At 46.2% G+C, this 15,208-nt stretch overlaps 1 protein-coding gene across 3 annotated transcripts in view; it reads right to left on the bottom strand.

Annotated features, from left to right (window-relative positions):
* PAK3 (p21 (RAC1) activated kinase 3) overlaps nucleotides 1–15,208 on the bottom strand; it is a 102,937-nt gene that overhangs the window by 24,365 nt on the left and 63,364 nt on the right. For all 3 annotated transcript variants that reach the window (XM_026044539.1, XM_026044540.1, XM_026044538.1), the window contains exons 2-3: nucleotides 8,768–8,964; nucleotides 697–797 (exon numbers count right to left, since the gene is read on the bottom strand). In XM_026044539.1, coding sequence (XP_025900324.1) covers nucleotides 697–797; nucleotides 8,768–8,942 — 276 coding nt within the window. In that variant the 5' untranslated portion in view covers nucleotides 8,943–8,964. The remainder of the gene's footprint in view (nucleotides 1–696; nucleotides 798–8,767; nucleotides 8,965–15,208) is intronic.

Genomic DNA, 15,208 nt, shown 5'->3' with positions numbered 1-15,208 from the left:
CAGTCTGGGGAGTCCCTTGGGTTCCCTCTTGCTTCCCCAGCTGAGCCAAAGCCAAGCTGCCTGTCGCCTGAGCTTCATTGATGCCCTGGGGTCTGATAGCAAATGCTTTGGAGTCCCCTGCAGACGTCGAGGAGCTTCCATCAGATTCACTTCCTGCAATGCTTTACGTGCCTTGTGTTTGCCTGCTACCTTGCTATTGCATATGGGCTAGAAAGGTGTGGGATCACCCAGCCTATGAAGCTATTTTGGAAGCGAGTTAAAATAAATGGTCTTTGACAACACTGCAGCTTTCTGAGCATCTCCAAGAGCTGTCTGCAGAGCAGCTGGACTTGGCACTTTGGGGGGTGACTGTCTAGAGAAAATCATATACTGTGCACCTATGTGAGGATTTCTGTGCCTTCCCAAAGAGAGTGAATAAGCAAAACCTGTAACAGCCTAGAGGACTGATAAAAGCAAACACCTATGTTCTTCCCAGTTTTCATTTTACACAGACATTCTGCTGATAATCCTTGGAGGAAAAAAAAAAAAAAAAAAAGGAGCCTGAATCAGAAGTGAAGCACTCTAAATTCCAAGAAATAAAGAACTCACTCTCTTCACAGCCTGGCTCCTGTCATCTGAAGTTTCTGGCACCAGAAGGCTTTTCTTACCATCGCAAGATAGAAGCTTTAGTAAGTGTGCAATACAGGGGTTACTTACTGTGAATTCTCCAGTGACGGCATCAAACCCCACGTGAATCGTGTGCTCAAAGTCTGAAGGAAGAGAGATCTCAGGACGCTCTTTCTCTTTTTTCTTGTTGGCTAGAGGCAAAATGTTAACATGCACTTATTTTCTGCAGAGCTTTTCATGCAAAAGTTTTCAGAGTTATGTGTGGTCAAAATAGTACTTCAAAACGAGAAAGCAAATCAAAGTGAATTTTACCTCACAAATAGACCCAAGTCACTACAAGAGGAAATTATCATCTTCATTTTGAGCAGGTCTAGAAGGCGACATTCAATTTTTATGTCTTCCAATGCCAGAGGTGTCAAAATCAAGGATCTACTTTCATCAAAAGGCCTTCATAGGCCATCTCTAATTAGTACTATTTCTACTATTAGTTCCTTTTTTTTCATCAAGTTTTCACATCCAGCTACTAAGCCCATTTGACTTTGCACCCAGCACAGGCGACCTGTTCACACGGTCTTCTCTTCTCCAGATACATTTTGAACCTGTTGTCAAACTCCACCACGTCTGAGGGAGCGGTTTTACAGATAATCAGGTTCCTACAAGTTCTGTGGGAAGAGGCAGCTGCGGACAGGACAAAGATCCTATTCCTGTCTCCTCGCTGGGCAAAAGACTGAACCAGTCTTTAGTAAGAACTACAGAATCTGCACAGCAACAGAACCCATAGATGCCATTGGTAAAGCTTCACTTAAGCCCACAGTTAACCAAGAGATAGAAATCCATAAAAACAGGCTTTATTAGTCTCAGAGGAATTCCTTGTTCTTAAAGTGCTCCATCTGTATTGACAGTTTGGAATATCTTATAGAAGGAGAAAGCCTTGAAAAAGCCAGTCAAGTTTCTCCTCTAACTACTTTTGAAACATCTCTGTGGTCACCCATCTCTCATGCTCTTGACCACTGACAAATCTCACTGCAGTCCAGTTTTATCGGCCTGGCAAAGAATGAATGGAAGCAAGGCAGACAGCCACTGCCTTCGCCCCAGTGCACCAGGAATCCACGTACTGTGAGATTTTTCCAAAACACAGTGATGATAAACACAGTTCTGGACTCCTCCCAAACACAGGTAAGTGCAGCAGGTAACACGTATGTATCCATCCATCCTATCAGCAGGGACCTCAAGGATTCAGTTTCCCTGGAGAAGCAGCAGACTCCAGGACAACCATCATGTGGTTGGAAAATACTGTGCAGAACTAGTTGTAGGGTTTTCTTCTATGCAAGCGGCATATCTGCAGCTGCTGAGAGGGGGATCTGCCATCCTATCAAACACACTTGTCACTGTGGTGAAAAAATGACACACTAATGAAAGGAGCAGAAACAATATACAAGTGTCTATTTACGGTGTGCAGAAGTTGATAGGACAAATTCAGGAAATAAGACACACCTAAAATGTTTGTGTTGTATGTACAACATCACACCACAGATTGGTGGCTCAGTGCTTTAAACTGAGCACTCCCCAGTTCAGGATCCCATCTCTCCCCTCTTCCCCTTCCTACTGGTTTAAGGTGAACCTCATTTGCACACCATGGTCCTGAGCAGGCTGGCTCAGCAGCATCTGACATGACACAGCTTCTCACTAGCAGTTGTGGGAGCTCCAAGGACACACAAGAGGTTTGTACCATGCCTGTCACAGCAGTGCCCCACATCAAATCTCCAGGTGTGAGTGTATTCCCATTTATCAGTATTAATATGAAAAAGAATACACATTATAGCTACACATCAGCAGGAGAGTAAGGAGCAATAGTTCAGTTTCTACCTCTACCTCCTGCATTCCCTGGCTGCAGCATTACTGCCTGCCATCCATGCGCATTAAAAATGACTCGATGGCGACAACTTAGTGTGTTGTATTTCACACGAAAGCTTTCCTCTGCTACCGCTACCAAGCAAGGTGGAGCATACCTAATGAAACCCATTTCTGGTAGAAGCATAGCAAAATGCATTTTTCTGGCACATCAGCCTTCTTATATATAGCACTATGCTCATGGACTTGATTAATAATTAACATTTTCATTAGGTGTTCCAGTGTTATGCTTGCCAACTTTGCATGAGACCCCTAGGTAAATTCATAAAGGCAGAGCTTACTGTGTGTTCTCACATCCCTCACAGTCCAGGTCTTTCTTCACCCAGAGCAGCTACAGGAGGCAAGGCAATGCAAGCAGGGCTTTGCACTGCACTGGAGGAAACCACCTTCCCTTGTTTTTCTTCTGCGTTACAGCCTTCCATAGTTGCAAGATGCTCTGCACTTCTGAATTAAAAGCCAGAGTATTCTGGACAGTTCTCATCCCTCCTCTGCACTGTCGCATGCATCCTCATCCTAATCGTCCCCTTCTGCCCATACTCCAAACCCTTTCATGTGTTAACTGATGAGTTATTTTCATTGGGTCTTTGATAAAGATGGTAGCAATGTGTTGAATATGAATGCATGTTTTCTCTAAGGTGCTATTACTTTAATTCTTAGGATAGACGTTGTCAGCAATAAAATGTCGTCTCCATTCAGCAGATAACAACTTTTTATTTAGATACTAAAACTGGCTTCCCTACCTTGTCATTTGTGAGTGAGTACAGTGAAAGTTAGATTTAAAGGGTCATCAAATGTAGTTGAAAACAACAGCTAAATCTATAAGCAAAAGGTGTAGTACAGAACATTCCATCAAAAGTGGCATTTGTCCTTTCCAGGCCGTCCCTGCTGCAGGACAAGCATCCTCGCTCGCTCCCCAAGATTTGGCTCTTCTGCTTCACGAATCTCTGCCACGAGCCCGTGTATGCAAACCTTCAGCCCAAAACACCCTCATAAAGTGTAAATCAAATAGGAAATTAAACACCTCCTTGTAACACCCCTCCACCTAAACACTGACATTTCTGTCTATGCCCTGCAACTCAAATCGCTTCTGTTTTACATAAACTGTCAAAGCAATGTGAAGGCCTGACTGCTCCGAAGCAGTGAACGACTGGATTTAATGGTTTTATACAGGGCATTTCTATGTGATGGGCCTTTTATAAAAGGCTCCCACCGCCCAGGCACTACAGTCCCCGCTGCAGGAGCTGGCCGTGAAGGGCCACCCACGCCACCTCAGCGCCGCTATTACGGGCGCAAAGGGAACAAGGGAAGTGTCCTCTCTTCTCGGCTGCACCATCCCCACTCCTCTCACCACGCCAGGAGAGCAGTTCTCTGGCAGGCAGGCATGACTCAGCTAAGTGGCAACTTCTTTCCCCTGGAGAAGGAGGAATGATTTAAGCTCCTGCTTGTGGCCTCTAGCTTGCTGTTCGTCCCTTACCACACCCCACCTATTCTTCCATCCCCTCACATCCCCTATGGGCACTCACCTGCTTCTCCTCCCATCCTCCTCTCCACTCTCTCCCTCCTGCCCTGCCCCAGCATCCTGTTCTTTCCTTCTCCTCCATAGTCTTTAAGCCCTCAGGCTTTGCACCATCCCTCTTTTCTTCATATTATGTACAGGAAGCAATCAGATGACTAATGGTTATACTCTGCTCCTATCTACAGCCAAACACAAAGCAACTTCACTGGGTGTGATATTTTTAACCTAATAACCTTCATATAGATGTAGCTCTTCAGCTGAAAGGGGTCTGACTCACAGGGGTCTGCTCCTCTCTCACTGCTTTAGGTTGAATGTTCTACAGTACCTCTGTGGAGCCACCAGTTCACACATAACATTAATTCACAGCATGGTAATTTCAGGAGGTTCAAAGCAAGAACAAAGCTCTATCCGAACAACTGGAAAAATTCAAGTCCTTTTCTCCTGCTCCCAATTCTCCTGAGGTAATAGACCTTTTTAAAAAGATCTACTAATGCTACAAGCTCCATTGAGGCTACCAGTACCATTATGGCCTCAGGGAAGGGATGGCCAGTTTTGCAGCTACAGCACGGACTGCAGGAGAGCTGCTCCAGTTCCCCCTTTGCAGAGGTTTCTTAAGCGACACTGAACAAGCGTTTCAGGACGTCTGTCTTGGCTGCTGTATCAAGGAATGGCAGGAGGCTGGGTCTTATGCAAAAGATGAGGACACTAATGCCTGAAGTGTCTTGTTTGGACTACAGAGGCACAAAGGGATCCTACATAAATGAAAGAACCAAACTGCTGCAGTTTTGAGCAGAATTGCCCTGTCATGGTGTTTTCTTCACAAACTGTTTGCTGGCTCCAGAACCAGGCTACTAAAATAAATCTGTGATGCTGCTCAGCACTGCACTAGATGAGAGCAGCCGTATTAATCATCTTTTGTTTTGATAAGCAGGCCGCCCCGCAGCGTGTCGCGGAGGCTCTGAAGCATGCACAAGCCAGCTGATACCCTGACCTACAAGCCCGCCTCGAGACGAAGCCACCTCAAGGGGCTCAGCCAGCCAAGTTACATTTCCTCCATTTATTATTTCACTCAGCAAAATTAAGCTATAAATTTTAGCTTATTTTTCCTCACAGTCACATTTAAAATCATGATACTTAAAATCATGATACATGTGTTTGCTAAGACTGCTCTGACTGATAGTTAAATTACATCTATCTTTAATGTCACTGATCCTTTCCAGGAGGGATGTTTCTGAATCTCCCCATTTTTGCACGTTTCACACAGTGCTGCCTGTTTCAGAAACGTTCCCTGGAGACAGACAATACCATTTTGTTGTCAGACAGAGGAAGAAGTGACCCAAGTCATTCTAGGAATTAAACAAACTGGGAGAGGTTTTAATTTTGGCCTTTAAAAACAATCAACTGAAAATTAATTTAGTTCCCAGAAGGGACATCGGGAGCAGCACTCCACAGGGCCAACAGCAAGAGCTGCCTGGGGGACAGGCCCATTCGGCCCAACAAAGAGCACCAGGTATATTATAAACTGAGCCTATATATATGCGTATGTATATGGGTATATGTAAACTAAGCCTCCCACTGCTGCGGAGTAGTTCCGAGTGCCAAATGCCCTCTAATATCATCACAGGACCTACAAGAGATGCACAGGGTGAGCTGGAGCTTGGAGGCATGGGCCACATTCCCTCTTTGAGGGGACTGATGTACACGGAAAGCAGCAACAGAGTAGAGACTGTCTTCATTACCAGAGAGGATGGGGATCAGGATTTTCCTGGGCCCTACAGTTTCATTTCCCCTCTTCCCACTGATTTCTCCTTATTTGTTTCCCTTGTTTCTCAGATCCTAGTGCCTTCTGCTGCTCCCCTTTCCCAGTCCTGCTTCTCTAGCTTCTCCCTACCAGATCACTTGTTTTAAATGTTTAAAACATTTTAATCCTGCATCCTTCCTGCTTTATTGCTGCTTCCTCACAAGTCCAAGCCAGGCCCACTGTCCATTCCTTGGGGACAAGTGGCTGGACAGAAAAGCCCTTGGACCACAGTAGTAGGGACAGGACTCCAGGGGAGAAAAGCATCAGGCAGCACAGGCAAAAGGGCTCCCAGTGCAGTACCTGTGCTCACAGAGACACCCTCAGAACCCAACACAAGCTGCTCTTATCACCCCTCAGGCCAAGCACCGCTTGGGTTACATCTTCGCTGAGTTCTAGCAATTAACCCCAGGTATCTGTGTCCTCTCCACCACAGGCAGCATTTCCTCATCTGCTCCCCAGTCAACCCAGCGTTACCCCAAGCACCTCTGCTCTTTTCTAACATGCGTCACCAGGCTTAGTAAGGTTTTCTAAATAACAGCTCCTCCAGAGCAGGAAGAATAGCTATGATTATTTTGCAAGACTCCAAGGAAAGTCATTTCTCTTTACCTTTCAGTAATTCAGCGCTAAACTTCTGGCACAAGTACAAGAACATTTGTTTTCTTCCAGTCCTGACAGAAAAATTCTTCTGACACAATTGTCTCACACAAATATACCCTATTTTTGCTCTGCCTTAATGCAACATTCACCTCTGCCTTCATGTGCAGATGTGAGTTACAGTTCCAGTAACACAGCTTCTTGTGCTATCTGCCAATGAATCAGATTTGCTAAGGGGGACAGGAACATTTGGAGATCATCTAGCCCAATCTCCCTGCTCAAGGCAGGACCAGCTACAGCAGGTTGCCAAAGACCATGACCTGTCAGCTTTTGACTGTCTCCAAGGACAGAGGCTCAACAACCTCTCTGGACAGCCTTTCTCAGCACTTAATTATCCTTGAAGTAAAAAGATTTTTTCTTATGTTTTAAATGAATTTCTTGTTTTTCAGTTTGTGTCCATTGCCTTTTGTCCTGTCACTGAATACAAGAAGAATCTGTGTTTGTCTTCTTTACATGCTGGCATCATCATCATATCTTTACACACAAGAAAGATCTCTAATGAGCCTTCTCTTCTCCAGGCTAAACAATTTCAGTGCTCTCAGGTCCTCCCTGCATGACAGGTGCTCCAATCCTTTAATCATCTTGGTGGCCAAGACTTGTTCCAATAGCTTGAAGTCTCTCCTGCCAGAGCTGGACACAACACTCTAGGTGTGTCTTACCAGGGCTGGGCAAAAGGAAGGGATCTCTCTCAACGCTCTCCCTAATGCTGCCCAAGATGCTCTTGGCCTTCTTTGCCATGGAGGCACATTGGTGGCTCAAGATAAACTTGCTGTCCCGCAGGATGTCCACATCTTTTCCTGAAAAGCTGTTTTCCAGCCAGCTGGTGAATGGGATTATTCCTCCCCAGCTGCAAGAACTCACATTTCCCTTTGCTGAACTTCTTGAGGTTCCTCTTGACTCATTTTGCCAGCAGTCAAGTTAGCAAAACCATCTGATTTATCTCTGTTTTTGTTGTTGTTTCTTTTTTTTTTTTCTTTTTCTTTCTTTTTCTTTCTCCTTGTATCATGTGCAAATCTGCTCAGGGTATGCTCTGTTCCATCATCTAAGTCCTTAATGAAGATGCTGAACGGTACCAATCCCAGCACCCACATCTGAGGTGTTCCACTAGTGTCTGGCCTCCAGCTGGACATCCTGCTACTGATCAACTACCCTTTGAGCCCGTCAGTTCAGTTTTCAATCTGCTTTGCTCTCCGCTTATTTAGATCACACTTCAGCAGTTGGTCTCTGAAAGTGCTATGGGAGACAGTGTCAAGCACCTTACTGAAGCTGAGACAAAGAACAGCCACTGCTCTTCCCTTATCCTCCAAGCTAGCCGGGCTCACTGGAGAAAGCTAACAGGCTGGTTAAGCATAATTTCCTCTTCACAAATCCATGCTGACTATTCTCTATCACTTCTTGTCCTTTCTGTGTTTGGAAATGGTTTCCAGGAAAATTTACTCCAACTCCTTCCTAAGCACTGAGGTGAGGCTGAGCAGCCTGTAGTTCCCTGGATTCACTATCTTACCCTTCTTGAAGATTGGAGTGATATTTATGCTTTTTCACGGTCTTTCAGTTCTCAGCAACCTTCCCCGTGACCATGACTTTTCAAAGACAATTAAGAGCGTCCTCAAAATGACACTGGCCAGTCCCTTTAGCACTCAGCATGCATCTCATCTAGTCCCAAACTATTAAAAAAGAAGGACCACAGTTCCCTTAATTCTTCAAATACCTTAACTAAGCCACACTCCTTTCTGCAAGTGCATTTCAGAGAAAATGCTGTTTCCTGCATGCTTAAAAAAATAAGACTCTTTTGCTGCAAGCCACACTCAACAGGTTTTGTATCTGTATCCAACAACAATGTAAAAGTAACAAGAGCCTTGTTCTCATTCCTGTGAGGAAAATTCATAAATAAATATATAAAACTGGGCATGTTGCTTTCTTAGTTCTGCAAGTGCAATTCCCAAAACTCGCAACTGCAGCTTCCTGGTTTCACTACAAATACAGAGCAAAGTCTAAAGAAAAAAGACTCCCTGTCTTAACTGGAAAGGTATTTTAAAAATGCAAGTCACGAAGCGTGCACATGTCCTACTGGCTTCTCAAACACAAGAAAGTAACTGACTAAACACCTCCTTTTAAAATATGGCACTAGAGTAATTGGAACAGAAGGCTTAGGAAGAACTTTAATTACCATGTTCAGCAACTGAAACAGAAAGAAAACAGAGGCAGAAAGCAAACACATAACCAACAACTGAGAGAAAATGCGACAAGGATGTAGCCCGTTTGCACTGCTGATACGTTACTTTTATCCCCTCCTCCTGGGAAGATGGAGCGAAGCCTGGCTTTCTTGTTCTTCTCCTCCGGGGCCATGGGGAGCGGTTTTGAGCTGTGGTTTAGTGCGGAGGAATCGCGATTGTTGCTGTTCATTCTCAACGGCGGGGCTGGAGGTTTCTCTTCAATATCCAGACTATCGGACATCTTCAGCAGCCCTCACAGCCTCCTGCAAAAAACAGAACAGAAAGCATGCCTGTCACTTGAAGCCACCAAGGCTGGTTTGCTGGCAGGGACAGGGAGGAGAGGACAAGAAAAGCCTTTGGTGGAATAAGGAAGCCTGGCTATTAGGAGTTTGCTTTGAATAAGGTACTGCTGGGCACTATATAAATAATTCCTAAAAACTACTATTAAACAGTTTTACCCCCACTGAAAGCTTTTTAATATTATATTTTCAACTTTTTTTTGCTATAGCTATTTAGAGACCAAATCTTTCCCTAAAATCAACACCAGACTTCTTCCGGTTTTGAGAAAAGCAGTATCAATCAAAAAAGAAATTGAAAACAAATACCTAAAGTTGTTACACAACTTGCCTCAGTAAGTGGGGTAAGCCCTGTGAAACTCCCACCCTCTCCAGTGCATCTTGAATATTCACATTCAAGTCTGGATAATGAAGCTGATATAACAAACAAGCACTGCTTGAGCAAATGAACTCCAACTGATTTAAGACCTGAAAATAGAGTATGATTTCAAACCGATCAGATGCAATGTGGGCTATATTACATATTTTCAAAGGTTACAATTCTGCAAGTACCTTTCCTTCCCACCCCTCTGCAGTGAGCACAGCTCCATTTAAGGCAGGCATGTGCAGACCGCTGTGCTGCGGATCCCTCCCCATGCTGATTCACAGACAACGCAAGTTATTACAGCCACCAGCTATTCTCTTAAAATTACAATGAAGCAACTTGTTTTTTAGCTGTGAAAGTCGTGATTTCCTGTAGAAGCATGAGCCAAACCTGGTGACTGTCACTTACACAACAGGTTCCGAAGCACGGCTGCTCTCGCTTTGGTGAGCTACCTCTGCCACGTGCCCAGGGCTGAGCCTAAAGCTCCCAGAGACTGAGTTTACTTGGATGTAGCTGAGGTTTTGCCACGACTTCCAGCTGCTATGTTACTGGGGCATAACCACATCCACACTGCCTGGACTGGGGCAGACCCAAGTGCAGAGAGGCGAAGCGGCTCCGCTTCTGCAGGGCAGCTCTGCTGGAGCTCTGCCCCAGGCCCAGCATCGTGCAGCAGCTCACGCTGCCCTGGCGAAGGCGCCGGCTCACGGGCAGCTGCTTCTCGGGCAGAAAGCGGCTTTTGTTGGGAGGGAGGCGGCGGCTGGTGCCCGGCAGAGGGCCCTGCGACGGGGCACGCGCGCGGGCTCCAAGCCACGCGCTCCCACCGCGGCGGCGGGCAGCAGGCCCAGCCCAAGCACCGCTGCGGCTCCCCAGCACCACCACCCTCCTTACCCAGAGAACTAAGTGCTTCTTATGGACGTGGGTCAAACGGTGAATGGTAATGACTGTGTCGTTCTAGCACCCACCATGGATGAGGCTTTCCAGTAATCAGGAAAACAGAGAGAGGCAAGAGAGCTTTCACCCCCTCCACAAGCCATGGTCCATACCTGCCTTGGCTGCCAGCCGGCCGGTCCCGGCTCGGTTCCCGAGAGCCGGGGGATCCCGCAGCGCTGCCGAGGTGTGGGCAGCCCTCAGGCAGCTCCGCATGCTGCCACAGTGGCCGGGCGGCCCTCGCCTCCACAAAGGGACCCGTCAAGGGCTCCTGGCCCTCTCTGCCCATGATGTAATGATTTCCCCGACGCTCAAAGGAACACTATATTTCTGTTCAGAGCTGTTTCAGGCGCGGGTTCAAGAACTGCACAAAGCTCTTTTATTCACTCCGAAGCCAAAAAAAAAAGACAGGAAAAAAAAGAGGAGAGGAAGATAGCCTGAAAGGTTTAACAGTTGATACTAACTTCCTAGAACTAGTCTGAAGTAAAACTAAAGCAAACCACAAGGCAATACATGTCAAGAGATTGGCAATTTATGGTTTTCCTGCTCCAAGTAGCTCTGCACTTGAAGTCACTCGAATTTTGAGCATTTCCACATAAAACAAGAGCTCATTAGCTGTCACACATAGCACAGACTCCAGTCTCTTGCACTGGTTCAGTCCGATTTTAACTGGGACAAAACCTGCAAATATCAGAGCGTCAATGAGATACAGTCACGTCCCAAACACCTTAGGTCTGCATTGCAGAGAAGCACCAACAGCCCAATAACCCATGTTAAAGTCTACGCTGGGTTCACTCTTCCCCGCGACTGTAACAAGTCCTTGTCCTGCAGTTCTTATTCTGCACCGGGTGTCTCCATCCCAAACCTCCTTTTGTTTGCTGGAAGTCATCCTGCTGTATCCACTGCTTCAGTCAAATTCTGCTGCCTTTTTTTTTTTCTTCATTTTTTAAGAGACGCTGACAAGATAAGAAGGTCAAAAGCTGAACAGCTTCATTTCTAATAAATGTGAATTTTACTCAGATTTTCATTCTTTGGACTTTACCTTTCAGAACAAATCACTCTTATCAACAGAAAAATAAGCAAACATGCAACCAAGCACGTCTAGAAAACCTGGACCTAAATGCTGCATTCAGCTCCTTGATCACACGGGACTCCCACCATTTTTCCATGCCTAGAAAAGACACCTACTTCCTTAATTAAACATCCCTTCTTCCTACATGAGATTTTCCACTCAAAATAGGCACTGGTTTCGAGTTTTAGCTGGGCCTCCTGAGAGGCTCCAAGCACCTCACCCCTGCCCAGTGACCCAACTCAGCGGAATGGACCTGCACCCAGAACCGAATCACGCTGCTGGGCTCTCCTCAGGGACCGCTTTGGGAAGAGGCAGCCTGTGCCTGCCATGAGGATGGGCTGCACCATAAATAGAAGAAACAGGACTGAGGTGAGGAAATCCTGTTGATTTCTCAACAAATCCTGTTGATTTTCTCACCTCAGTCCTCCAGGATCCCATTCGTGTGGGCCAGGCTGCTCTGGTAAATTTAAAWAAACTGATAAGGGTTTAACAAGCATGCAAWAAAAAAAAAAAAAAAAAAAAARRAMAARACACCCAACAGTGACTCCCTGAGAAAATCCCTTTCAGCATCCACTGGCATTTCGGATTATTTATGGAAAGAGACTCTTGTACTTAGAGCAACAAAAGTGCATTCAAGTCTAGCAGCCAAAGCTTCGCTGCCCAGTCTCAAAAGCCAAAAGTAACTCCTCCCCAGGCAGGCCAGTTGCCTCTGCAAAACACCCCAGGGTAAAAGTAAACATTCACTTTAAATCCATGGCACTCAGCTCCTCCATGACTCAGTTCCCCCTGTGCAAAAACCTGCTTTAGAATATTTTTGCACCTACTTCTTACCAAGCTAGGTAAAGCAGAGGAAGATATATAAGTCACCTAAAGGCCTGCAAAACAATACATGGGCAAAAAAAAAAAAAAAAAAAAGGTTTAATTCAGTTCAAGTTCAGTCCAGAATCTCATGCAGGGCCTTTATCCCCACGAGCTCTTCACCTGTGCTGATCTGGGAACACTGCAGCTCCATTTCGAATAGCTTTCCTAGGTTAGTCACATTATTTCAAAGACTGCAGCATTCAGACATGACTGGATCCAATTAAAACTCACAAAGAGCATCCTGTTTTCAGAGACACTGGTGTTCATTTTCAAAGCCTCGGAGATACTATTGCAGCTTGTGATGCAGCAAAACTGCCCCTCGGCTCCCTCGATCGGAAGGAGCTCTGCCAACTCCCAGGCCGCCGCGCCACAAACGTAACTTGAAGATGCAATGCTCTTTTCTCACAGAGCTCTTTGTTGATAAATATACTTCCTCCTAAAGATATTTTATTACTCAGTTATATGGGCCAAATTCTGCTCCCAGGGCGACTAGTCCATTCCCCAGAAATCCATGGGGCTGTAACTGAGCAGGATCTTTTCCCTCCTCGCTGCAGAGCCCAGGGATGCTCTGTTTGTTAAGCTCTACTTGCAGGTATTTATACAGCACTTTCTAGGCCAGCACTGCATCTGTCTCTCAGCATCTGCGTATTTGCAGTCTTCTTACAATTCACCGAGAAGCACAGCTGGTTAGCGGTGCAGAACAGACACAGCTAGGGCTTCGCTACTTACAAGAGACACTTGGTGGCTCCTCCAAAAAACTGGTTAAGTTAAAACATTGCACTGGGGCAGGGAAACAGGCTCCGAGACGCACAACTTACACTCAATAATGTCTTTGACGGGCACACACTCGTGCTTCTGTTAGCAAACAGCCTGTAAGAAGCTTATGATTTCCTCCAATGTATTCATTTATTCCAGCATTATCCCCAGAAACTTTCTCCAAGTAACTTCTGGCCTCTGAACTAGCTGTTCATAAGCAGCTCACTGGATGGAAGGATATTTGGAAGGCAGGTTGTATCCAATCAAAACCACCCCTGGTCACCAGCAGTCGTAGCTGTTTCTTTTCTGAGACTAGATAAACAAAGGCTAAGAATCAAGTTTCTCTTATGAATTGTAGCATTAAGCACTTTAAGTGACTCACTAATTCTGGTTTAAAATTCACTCTTGACAGTAAGTGCATTTTTGCAGGAGTATCATCTGAAAACGAGCACGTAAGGAACACAAATGCACTTACAGTGAGTATCATAGTTTTATTCAACTAGTAGTTCTTCAGCATCCTCTTTGTCTGGACCCAAAAATTCACCAAACGAGACACTGCAGGCAGGAATGGACCACGGCTTCAGAGCTCGTCAAAATCAGGAACGGAAACCTGCAAGCGAAGCCTGTGCTCTCCAAACCCTCAGCCCTGCTCCCTAACCGCGCTGCTTCCCGCCACCACGCCGGCCACGGGCAACACTCCGCAAGCTGCGCCCGACGTTTTCATGTCTCACCTTCCTTTCCTTTTACCACCTTTAAGGCCCATGACAGAAATTTGCTGCTCTTCTGCAGGCTCCAAAGCCCTAGCGCTTGCTCCTGCTGCAAAAGCTTCCTGGTGTCTGACACACATTCCCTTTTTTAGGTGTAGAAAGTACTGGGACTTGCCCAGAGACCAAAGCCCCTATGGTTTCCCTTCTCCACCCCGAGACACGGCTCATCAGGCTGTGGTCCCAGTCCTGCAAAGCACAGCATTATCAGTCAGAATCACTAAAGGTAGCGATGCTTAAAGCTAAGCATATGTTGAAGGGCAGTGCTTGCGTGCATGAGACAACACCAACAAGGCCACGGAGGCTCGAGCGCAGCAGCAAGCTGCCACCAGGGCGGGAACGGGATGGAGCGAGAGCCGCTCTCCTCCACGCTGCAGTTGGACCGAGGCCTGGAACACACCTCGGACCAACATGTTTTCCTTGTGGGTGTTTTTAATCCCATCAGAACAAAAGCAATCCATTCAAACCACGTGCACGCCAGGACCCCAGCCACTCACTAAACCACCTGGAGCTTTGGGATGGCTGTATGACCTGGGAGGGGAAGCAGACTGTGCAGAGAGGCTATGAGGGGGGAAAATAGCTTTGCACGTTGAAACTTTGCCCGGGTGTTCATTACTTAACGCTCCCAACAGCAGAGCAAGGCAGGGAAGCCCATTCCAATGGGCCGTGCATAGCAAGCACCTTGGGGCAGCACGAGCATAGGAAGGAGGTCTGTGAAAGGACTGCAGAGCCACCTCGTGCACCCACCGCTGGGCACGGAAACAAACCCAGAATACACAGAAAGGGGCAATAAGGAAAACACAGGAATAGTCACAGCTTGGCTATCACAAAAGCCATCATGACACACTAGGCCAAGCAGCCTCTTGAATGTTATTTACAGAAAAGGCTGATAGTGTGTTGATCTTAAAGCATTAAGAAAAACACTTCTAGGTGGCCATTTTAGATCAGAAAGGTGACCTAACTTTGTATGACGGGCTACATGCTGATGATGGGAAACTGGCAAATTAGCTGGGTCACTAGGGGACTTCTGCTACCCGCTGGGAAGGGGAGAGCTTCCTGGGTGCCCTGGAAGGTCTACCAGCACCCCCTTGCACCCAATCCCAAGCAGCTGTAAGGACATTTTGGTCACGTCATGAATGACAAATCAAAACAACCAAGTTGTGCTCTGAACCACTGCACCTGCTACATGTTTAGGGCAGTAAAGTGATGGACACTCGAGAAGGAATTGAAAGAGGAAGAGCTGAAATGACCATAATGGGATGAAAAATCCCAGCACTTCTCCATGGACTCACAGCCTTTCCTCATATAATGGTTAATAGCTTCCTCTGACCAATGAGATATATTGAAAAAATACCCAGAAAAAGCATTTCTATGCAAGGGGAAAAAAGCCCAAAGCCTTACTTACCACTCTATCCCTTTTCCTTTTCCCTTAGCCACCTGAGAGGTACTACACAGTAGAAAGGGATG

The sequence above is a fragment of the Nothoprocta perdicaria genome, unplaced genomic scaffold (assembly GCF_003342845.1).
Source record: "Nothoprocta perdicaria isolate Ctin4 unplaced genomic scaffold, notPer1 scaffold_370, whole genome shotgun sequence".
Lineage (NCBI taxonomy): Eukaryota > Metazoa > Chordata > Aves > Tinamiformes > Tinamidae > Nothoprocta > Nothoprocta perdicaria.
Note: the sequence above shows the minus strand (reverse complement) of the source record. Positions and strands in the feature narration are given on the sequence as shown.